The sequence below is a fragment of the Planococcus citri genome, chromosome 5, assembly GCF_950023065.1.
Source record: "Planococcus citri chromosome 5, ihPlaCitr1.1, whole genome shotgun sequence".
Taxonomy (NCBI): Eukaryota; Metazoa; Arthropoda; class Insecta; order Hemiptera; family Pseudococcidae; genus Planococcus; species Planococcus citri.
Genome location: NC_088681.1, coordinates 71609842 through 71620193, shown reverse-complemented (window position 1 = coordinate 71620193; position 10352 = coordinate 71609842). Strand labels below are relative to the sequence as shown.

Here is a 10352-nt window from a genome sequence, read left to right as displayed (position 1 = left end):
AAAAAAACCCCATAGCCCAATTTTCAGCTCGATTGGCGACAAAAAGTTTTTTGCTCAAAAAAATGTATGAACCCCTTTGCATTTTTTGGATTTTTTTGATTTTCAAAAATATTGAGTGAAGGGTCGTTTTCGACTAATTCGAGCCAGCAGAGACCGACTCTGGTGTCCACTTTTGTCGAGAGACGCTGCTTCAGTGAGAAATTGCGAATATTTTGCCGGATACGTGTCCGATCGCAAAACAAAGGTTGTTTTTGGATTCAGCTTGCTCGAATTAGTCTGAAAACGTGATTAAAATCGTTGCGTGTTACCTCAAGGCTCAATTGATACTTACCTTATACTGCATAAAGATATGCATAGCGCCATGGCGGTGAGCTGCTCAAATTTACAATTTCCATCAATCAGGGATGCCTATACTTACCGGATTAAAAATAATGTAACGCATCAATTTGCATTTCACTTCTCAATCGAAATTCATAATCGTTGAAAAACTCCACGTTTTTGATAATTTCTGTGCCTTGAGAGTAGGCAACTTATTCGACATTTTGAAATATTTTCACAATTTTCCAATTTAAAAGCCTCCCAAGAACATCAGAAAAGCGATTCGGGGGCAAAGCGAGGGCGCTGAGCTCAAATTTACAATTTTCATCAGTCAGGGATGCCAACCTACCGGATTAAAAATAATTCAAGGCACTTTTTGCATTTCACTTCTCAATCGTTGAAAAACTCCACGTTTTTGATCATTTCTGTGCCTTGAGAGTAGGCAACTTCTTCAACATTTCGAAATATTCTCACAATTTTGTCATTAAAGAGCCTTCTACGAACATGAGAACGAGAAGAGCTATTCTGGGGCAAAGCGAAGGTGCCGAGCTCAAATCAACAATTTTCACCAACCATGGCTGCCAACTTGGTTGCCTACTCTCAAGGCACAGAAATGATCAAAAACGTGGAGTTTTTCAACGATTTTTTTGGGCAAAAAAACTTTTTGTCGCCAATCGAGCTGAAAATTGGGCTATGGGGGTTTTTTGGGACGGCGAATTCATTCTTGGTGTCAGATTTTCACCAGAGCAGTCCATTCTCTCAGAAACAGCCTTTTCAGAGGTAAAAAATGACTTGGAAAAAAGTTGTCAAATTTGAAATTTTTAAAGACGTTTTCTGACTAATTTCAGGTCGCTAAATACGAAAATGACGTTTGTTTTGCGATCGGACTCGTATTTGGCGAACTAGCCGGAATTTCTCGATGAAGCGGCGTCCCTAGTCAAAAATGGACATCAGATTCGGACTCTGCTTGCTCGAATTAGTCAAAAACGACCCTTTATTCGATTTTTTTGAAAATCAAAAAAATTACATTACTTACTTACCTATGTTCAGGCATAAATGTGGTCTTTCCACCCCACCGAAAAATGATTTTAAAAATTGCAGAAAAATTGGTAAAAACACTATACGTATGCTTCAAAAAATTTTTTATTCCTTATTCGTGTTTCATTTGGGAACTTGCAAAGTTTTTCACGTTGTAAGATCACTAATTCGCGATGTTGATCACGGGCCGGATTTCAAATTCAGAGTAAATACAATAACGCATAAGTAATTAAAATTATATTTCGACTTGAAAATATACCAGTGTAATTTACTGAAGGAAAAAATACTGAAATTTTAAATAATTGACGAAACGCGCAATCAATCAACTCCCAGGTCAGCTATACAAGAAGTAGAAATTCCGTCATCGTTGCTGACTTCGCCATTAAAATCACCGCATAAGCCACACATGGTTCCCCGCAAACTGCTTGAAGCAACAGCTACGATTGATTGTCCATAGTATTGGATGAGTAAGCCCGACTGACCGATGACCACTTCAATCATTCTGGATTTTTCCCAATATTTATACCTAGACGTTGATTGAAAAGTGAAGAGGAAAAACAAAATAATAAAAATTAAGCATCTTTAGATTGGCAAAATCGACAGATAACCCAAATAAATCGAAATATTAATGCGCCAGTAGGTAGGTAGGTATATATTTTATACAAACTTGAATAGGAAGTTTGAATCATTGCTTGATATCGGATATTGCTGATAATTATTGTAAACAGGAATAGAAGTATCATTTATGCTAACTGACTGCGATTCGTTGCTTCCCATTGAAGAAAGCGTTAACGTCGCGAACGTGGAAATAATTCTCATTTCCTTAAAAAGCAAGAGTCCACAACATTAATATTCGAGCCCTCAAAAAATTTCTTGATGTAGGCATAGTTTCTGTATTACCAAAATATCGGAATCATTAGATCGTTTTACTCCAATCACGAACTGAGAATTTGAAAAACATTCAGCCACGGCAATGGAATAACAATTGGAGTCCTGGTTGTATTCGAGTACGGTTCCATTATCGAAATTAAGAACACTTTTGCTATTTATGACACAAATACCTATTAGAAAAAAAAAAAAAAAAATAGAACATTAATTAAGGCTACTTTTTGTTTGAAAATAAAATTAAAATTTGTTTCATTTCAAAAAATTTCAAACCTTGAGTTGTCCACGGCACTTTGGCTGGTATTGAGAACTGTATTTTTGTCGCTTGTTTGTCAGCTTGAACATTATCAGGAAATACAGAAAGTAACGCCGTAGTTACCCAAATTGGCAGCTATCAAATAACCGTCACGAAAGATTTTTATTATCGACGAGTAAAAAACATATTCGAAATGAAAAGATGAATACGAGTACCTACTTAGGTACAAAAACTACTACTCGACTTACATTAATGCAGTTCAGTTTAATTGTTTGTTTTGTCGCCAAATTGCTAACTACTTGTATACACGAGGCGGTGTCATTTTCGCAATTCAAAGGCCAATTCTTGGCAGTATTATCCGAGTGCAAATCCAACTCTACGCTTGTAGCTTGATGCGCATTGCCCCATGCGAGTTTAGCATGCCCTTCGGCAGGACTGGGCGCATTCAAAATACCTTGCCGGAATGATGGGAAATTGAAATAACCCTCGAACTGAATCAACCTCCACGAACCGTTGATCAGAGTGAGATTTTTTTCCGACTTTGAGTGTTCGAGTCTAAAATCAATATTCGTAAACCCGTCGTTCTCCTTTTCTCTATAATGCGTTATTAAATCCCATATTGTATCTTGTTCCTTCTCCGTTCTCATGGTTAACCGTAGCATATTGCCTTCGCTTAGCAGCGCCAGTTGAACCTTAAAATATAAGCAAATCTTCTAGGTAAGTACCTACCTAGAGAACCTAAACCCGAATGAAATTTTTACTACAAATGATATCAAAACTACCGGGTACCTTGAGCGGAGCCATAGATAAAATAATGCCGCAGCTATCTCCAGGAGGAAGAAAGGTGAAATAATTCGCTAACGAATACAAACCCAAAATTGGAACGCCTCCGATGACCATCCTATAAATCAACGAGCCAGTAAAAAATGAAAAAATAAAATAGGTAGGTAGCGTCATTTTCGTCCCGTACAAAAGAAAAAGTCGGCGGGATTCACGATTCGCTTACTTATAGTTTTTATTGGACAGTTGAAATGCTTCTTTAATAATATACAACGTATCCAAAATGTCATTATCACCTTGACAATCGAATTTTTTTGCATCAAAACGCGCTCCCAAGTCACGTGATTCGAACGAAAAGTACTGTAATTCAAATTAATATATGTATTCGTATTCGTAAATTATAAACGCGTAGACTATGTAGTTGAATTTTTTCTTCGATATTACCGGAAAATACTTACGGGTGTGTCGAATTTTTTCGTTTTTGGAATTTTATCAGTAGAACTATTCGAAGGTGATAATTTAATAGTCGAATGCCACACTAAGCCAAGTAACGAATCATCTGCGAAATCTAGAAATTATGAAATAAAGCGTAAGTTTTTTACTCATTACCTACTTCAACATAATTATGTATTACCTACGTACCAACTTGATCACGTAAACTTTCGCAGCAACCTACCTTTATGGCGATTGGCGGTGACTTCAAAAACGCTTCTAGGAACTCTTTCAAATAAATGAGTGACAAACGGAATTCTCGCGTATAAACTTCGACTTCTATCCGTTCCATACCATTCTTTGTTGAAAGGATTGTATGTTTTCAAACTCGTAACTGTATCCAATGAATATCTAGATACGCAGAAAAAAATAATAATCCTTCCATTTTATCAGATTATTTAGAATATTTCGCTTTCGGTCTTATTCCGTTCAAAAATTCTTCCTTCGAAGCCTATACGAGTGATTTAATATTGGTACCTAGCGACCTACTACGTACCTACCTGAAATCAAGTTCGGCGTTGCGATTTTTTCCACTCTCCACCTGCTGAATGCTGCCCCTTAAAGACAGCATAGACGCTGTTCGTATTTGCAAAACAGCCGGAGTCCCCAAATCGGTGACTTTTATAACTTCGTACCTCAGAGGAAACCTTAAACGCTGGTAATTCACGCTGAATTCGTAATACAGAGCGCTCGCCTTTTTCATAGCTAAACCATTTTTCAATCGTTAGTGTTTTCTTCGCGTTTTTAGCGCATAGTACCTATCGGATTTTTAATACGCCTAGGTACCTAATAACAAATCCAATAACGAAGTTTGATTGAAATATTTGCAATACAACGTATTTCCATCAATTTTGAGCATTATTTCGACATGAACAGGTTCGGGTTGTTTGACCGTAAACGTGCTGTCCTGAAGGAATCGCGTTATATTTATGGTTCGATGTAACTTTGCAAAATTGTTAATATCGAATGTTTTCAACACTGTGTCCACCACGCCTTCTAATTTTACGAATACCTGTAGAGAAAAAATTGTTTACAAACAGACATTTTACAATGAATAGCGATGAGAATAGTGACAATGGGCCTCGAACTCTCGGATGACGTTCAAGTAGGTATACCTACTAAGTACGTACCGTGAATTGCGAGCTTAGACCATGCGAATGATGCTCGGTGGTTATATGAAAATTACTCGGTAATCCGGTTCTCTCGCTGGCAATAATTACGAAGTGAATCAATCCTCCGTATCCGCGAACTGAATCTTCGTAATCCAAAATGTAATTCCCGGTTGCCCATCGATAGGCTCTGGGTAGTAAATATCGACTCAGTTGAGATGCAATTTTTCCTCTAAAAGAAAAAAAAAGGTAACGCACATTACCAAAAGTTGAAGAGCTGCATTATAAAGGTCGAAAGAAAAAAAAATACATTTTATTATAACACGGATATTTTGTATTGGCGTAAGAATGAACCGTAGTATAGAAATAATTATAAAGATGGTAATTAGGCTCCTTCTGCATGTGCCAGAAAAACGTTAAAAGACGGGAAGCGGACGGCTGCGTTATCATCAAAACTGACATGGCTGACACTCGAATTTCCAAAGGTTCGCTAACGTTTACGAATATTGGCCAGAAAGTTTCGGAAGCCTGCGTTAACAATATTCGAAGCCATTAAACGTAAAAATATAGGTACCTACAAACGTTCGGCATAAACTTTTAAACGGATCAAATTCGTATCAAAGCATTACGCCATTTTTACGAAAGTTTAACCTTTTGACGATTTTTCTCTATAGCAGGCATTACACACCAAATGGCCATATGACGAATATGCCTGCCGTAAGACGGGTTCGCGATTATTGGACTCAGAAAATCCAATATACGAGCGATCTGCATGTTGCTCAGGGCTTGTAAATAAACCATTCGATCTTGATAATTGGTGGACTCTAAAACACAAAAGCGCACGCATTAATCAAGCGTCTACCTATACGTTTACGTACATAATTTACTTGTAATTTTAATAAATAAGGAACAAAAAACTCACCCGTAAATTTATCCAAGAAATATTTTATGTACCTATCCAGTAACTCGACGGCGCATTGTTCGCTGCAAACTTTGTAAATCATGGTTGCGAAACACAGCACACCGGAATTTTTAATTTCCGCGTCAACGTCTCTCAAATTTAAAAACTCCTAAAACGATGCGATACCGCAATAAAATTGTAACTCGTACCTACTGATACCTTTCTCGATCACTATATTATTTATGTTCGTACTTCCGATTCGACTAAAAACTTCTCGGTGGTTCGCTTCAAATGCAAAGGGAACATAATCAGCATGTGAGAAGCGGAAATGCCTTGAACTTTCTTCGATGTGACCAAATTTTTGATGAAGATGACCGATGCTTCGGATCCAACCTGAGGTATGAGGTCCCAAAAAAAATGTCTATAAAAATGACGTTTAAAATTTTCCGATTATTAGGCACAGGGCACATGGTACGTGTAGGTAGGTATTCCGATGGTAAAAAAATGTAATCAACAAAATTGACAATTTGCTAAAAAAAAAAAAAAAAAAAAAAAAGGAAAAAGGAACAAATTTTACATACTGAATAGTTTCTTGAGTGTAACTGGTACCGACTGAAATATTTTCGTACAATTTCTCCCAATCTTGAACGTTCAATTCCCACATGAGTTCCAAAATATGAAAAGAAGTTTGGTTATCTAAATTCGTCGTGCTCAGTTCCCAGTTCAAACTGTCCGTTAAATTCTCCAATAAACTATAAATCTAAAAAGCTGTCTGTTATATACGCGTATAGTGACAAATAATAAACTTACAAGCTGAGCTAAGCGAGCAGAAGTAGGTATAAAAATTATGGTGTAGGTAGGTACCTATAATGAATTCACGATGATAAATCTACTATACGAAACAGAAACCAAGTACGCGGTAGACCTACTTACTTCCTCAATCAGCAATGTCTGATTTGAAGAGATACGTCCTGAAGTTGGACCATGATCCGCTTCGATGGTGAATTTAATATCCTCGGCAACCAACGCTGGGGGTTTAAATGGCGGCACATCGGTGTCATTTTGAATACCCAACAGTTTCAACGTTTGGCTGTCAGAGTAACATCATTCCAACTTAATTAATCGTGCACATTCGTACGAAAAATATTTCGTAAGTAGATATTTCGGCGTAAAGTCGTACTTGACGTGAATATAATGAGCTTCGGCTAGCGCTTGAAAAGGTTGAAAATGCAAAGTACCGACCGAACGAATTTCTTCTAAGAAAGGGTGAACTTCGGGCAATAATAAGTACGTCCTTTCGTTATGATTAGCAATTCCATCCTGTAAAATCCACATTAAGTTAGTATGTGTGCTCGTCAATTTGTTGTATGTATGATCAATTGATCAATTTGAAAACTTAACGCAGATAAATGTAAAAAATTGGAGACGGATTTCGCTCATTTTCGTGACATTTAACTTTCAAGCTCCTCTTCCTATAGCCTTAATAATAATAATAATATGTGAATCAGAGGGACTGAAAATTTGATTTAAAAAAATCTAAGGCTCCCGACCAATTTTTAGAAAAAGTACAAAAACGAAACGTACTTGAAAATCAGAAGGGCATGTGAAATAAGGCGTATTCGAGCGTCTTTTCTCTTGTAAATTACTACACGAAAGTTCGTTAATGAGCTTGGTAAGTTTGACTGCCGCAGAATTTGGCGATTTCACAGCAATATATTCGACTTCGCACGTTCCGTAGGTGTTATTCTGAAATTCATAAACGGAGAAATCAACTATCATAACTCAACGATACGAAATTTTTTTCGTAGATTCTTACTTCTTTAAGACTAAATGCGCCTTCCTCGGCGACATTTTTCTTGATTTGAAACAACGCGGCTAGTGACTTTTTTATATTAACCGACCATATCTCGTCGCGATCCGAATGATCGGGATCGCTTTTATAAAACTGAATTCCTTCATCTTTGAATGTTAATCCGAAAGGTAAATTCAATACTGCTGGATTCTTAAGCGCATTTGAACTGCTAATGTTCTTCAACTGAAACGTAAAATAAACTTTGATTAAATTTTCGTTTTGTTTTTTCTTTTTTTTTGAAACTCGATCGATGATGCCAAACAAAATTCCAGTCATAAAGAAAGAAAACAAGTAGGTAAGGTATGTACCATATTACTGACAAAGTATATCTATGATCAACTTGGCGTATAGGTATAACGCCAACGTCGAAATGAACAGTAGGTATGTAGTAGGTACAGAGGTCAATCAACGCCACAATATCAAAAATTTTATCGTTGTTATTCATAGATTACACAAATACCGAGGTATTAAAAATTATTATCATCGTTATCATCATCATCATCAATGCATGTAAGTAGGTACGTATAACTTGAGAATTTTTCTTACAGGTAAAATTTGATTACATTTTCCACAAAAAATTCAACGATATCATCTACTCACCAGAAAAAAGTATTTATTTTCGACGACGGTAACGTGTAAATCTGCAGTTAGGTGATAACTAGATAAATGTTCCAAAGGGAGTAAAGATCCCGCCGTCAATGCAGCCGACCATTTATAGGTTAATTTTATTTCAGACGCATTCGCTGTGAATAGAATACTCAGTAGACATGCTGCTGTTGCTGCAAAAAAAAATATACACAGGTAATAACTTTAGAAATTTACATTCGAGGTTGGCAAAAAAAAAAAACCTATAGATATGTAACTTTGTATCTGAATACGAATGTAATAGAAGAGCAATTTGGGATGATACCATCATCGTAAAAAGAACAATCTTCCAAAAACACGCAATTTTAGCACTAAATGCGAACCTCGCAATTACTCAGATACGTACATAATTTATTAGGAGAGGAAAATGCATTACACACGTACCTATCACAGAAAACTCCATGACGTGAATTTCATTCGAATAAAGCTGTCTTTCGCGTTGAATAAATAGTAAAATCAAAATCGTTTGATATTCAGTTCATTATTCGAGTAATAATGCAAAATTTGTCATTCGCGAAGAAAATGAACGAATTAACGCGCAATTCCATAACAATAATTACATTTGACCACAGTCCACAACAAACACTTCCTGCAGGATTTTCCCACTTACATACATAACGTAAGAATTAAGAAGCCTTTGACCATTTAAACACAACCACGCATCATTACAGAAGTGAAATCAAATGACCTTTGGTCCAATCTATCGCTGTTTGATTAAACAACTATTAATTAATGACATGATTCTCATCGGAAGTACCTACATTTATGTACATAAGTAGGTATACGAGCAGTATGTGAATTCGAAGAAAAATCTTCGGATATACTAGGTATCACTACCACGTAATATTATTATTACGTCACACGAATGTGATAAGGTAGAGGTACGGACTACGGATATACTCGTAGTTACATTTTTATTCCCCGTATAAGACTTTTTAAAATCAATTCGCCAAAATGAGAGTTCCGGCAAAGGCTAGATTCGAGGCAGTTTACGTGTTGTTTTCGTTACTTTGATTCGAACATCTTATCAGATAGGTAACTATATACGCATATGTGTAGTCATCTCGACTACTTACTAACAATGAATAGGTATAGCCTATTTTTTTCTCGAGTATACTTAAACATATCTTCGCACCTACATTACAACGAATTACCTGCATATTATGTAGCCTACAAATGGAAAATGAATGAGATAAATCTAAAAGAAAAAGTTTGTCTTATTACTTTATCCAGCGAGCAAATTCATTACGAAAACGTCGATAGCAAATCTCTTCCTTGAGCCACCATATTGGATCTGTATTTTCTAGTTGAAGTGTCCGAGTACATATAAGTACCCATAAAAAAATCTTCAAAATGGTCCGCAGCGTCGCCTTGACTAGACAGTAGACACTTCCTTTCAAATAGGTACCTGCGTAATTCAAATCGGAAATCAGTTCGATAAAAACTAATGAATTAGGCACCATGTTAAAATACACAATACCTACAAATTCATTTTGGACACATTTGTTCAAATTTCTCCGAATTGACGATTTCAAATTTGAATTGACGTTGAGCAATACTGATCTATAAGATTATCTACTGGTCATAGGTAAGTATACTTGGGTACAGCATCGTTTCCAACATTGTCGTCATCTGAACAGAGAAAAACACAATTTCTTTAATACATACGAATATTAGAAGAAGAAATCCGCAGTAAATTCAGTAGGTATTCAAATTAATTTTTAAAATCTCAACAGTAAATACAGTATACACCATGTGAAATTTTTATATTCAGTTTTTCAACTCACACGTCAATTTCCTTATACAGGGTGCCCAGAAATATCGAGCACCCCTAAAAAAGTTTTCTACTAAATACTTTGGTTGGTCACAGTGAATGATACGAGTAATAATGATAGCACATGATTGGTTGTTGGACTGGAGAGATAACATTCCACCAATCATATGCATCTATTTCACGATGCCAACCTATGTTGAAAACGTGTTAAAATGATGTGAAAATTAAAAATACTTAGACGAGCTTTAAAATCACTGAAAATTACGAAAAACTGATGCAATTTCGGTAAAATTCGACAAATG

At 36.1% G+C, this 10352-nt stretch overlaps 1 protein-coding gene across 1 annotated transcript; it reads right to left on the bottom strand.

The window, feature by feature from the left end:
- Nucleotides 1-1578: 1578 nt before the first annotated feature.
- cv-d (crossveinless d) lies at nt 1579-9014 on the bottom strand. Its single transcript, XM_065365536.1, has 23 exons — nt 8661-9014; nt 8232-8410; nt 7596-7814; nt 7364-7525; nt 6960-7099; nt 6713-6869; nt 6361-6539; nt 6032-6200; nt 5801-5948; nt 5530-5702; nt 5189-5406; nt 4900-5110; nt 4556-4781; nt 4270-4474; nt 3954-4120; nt 3736-3845; nt 3504-3637; nt 3287-3398; nt 2746-3189; nt 2515-2632; nt 2257-2417; nt 2024-2178; nt 1579-1882 (listed from the first exon to the last, which is right to left on the bottom strand). The coding sequence occupies exons 1-23, from the start codon at nt 8677-8679 to the stop codon at nt 1675-1677; spliced, it is 4014 nt and encodes a 1337-aa protein (XP_065221608.1). The 5' UTR covers nt 8680-9014; the 3' UTR covers nt 1579-1674.
- Between the last annotated feature and the right edge of the window lie 1338 nt (nt 9015-10352).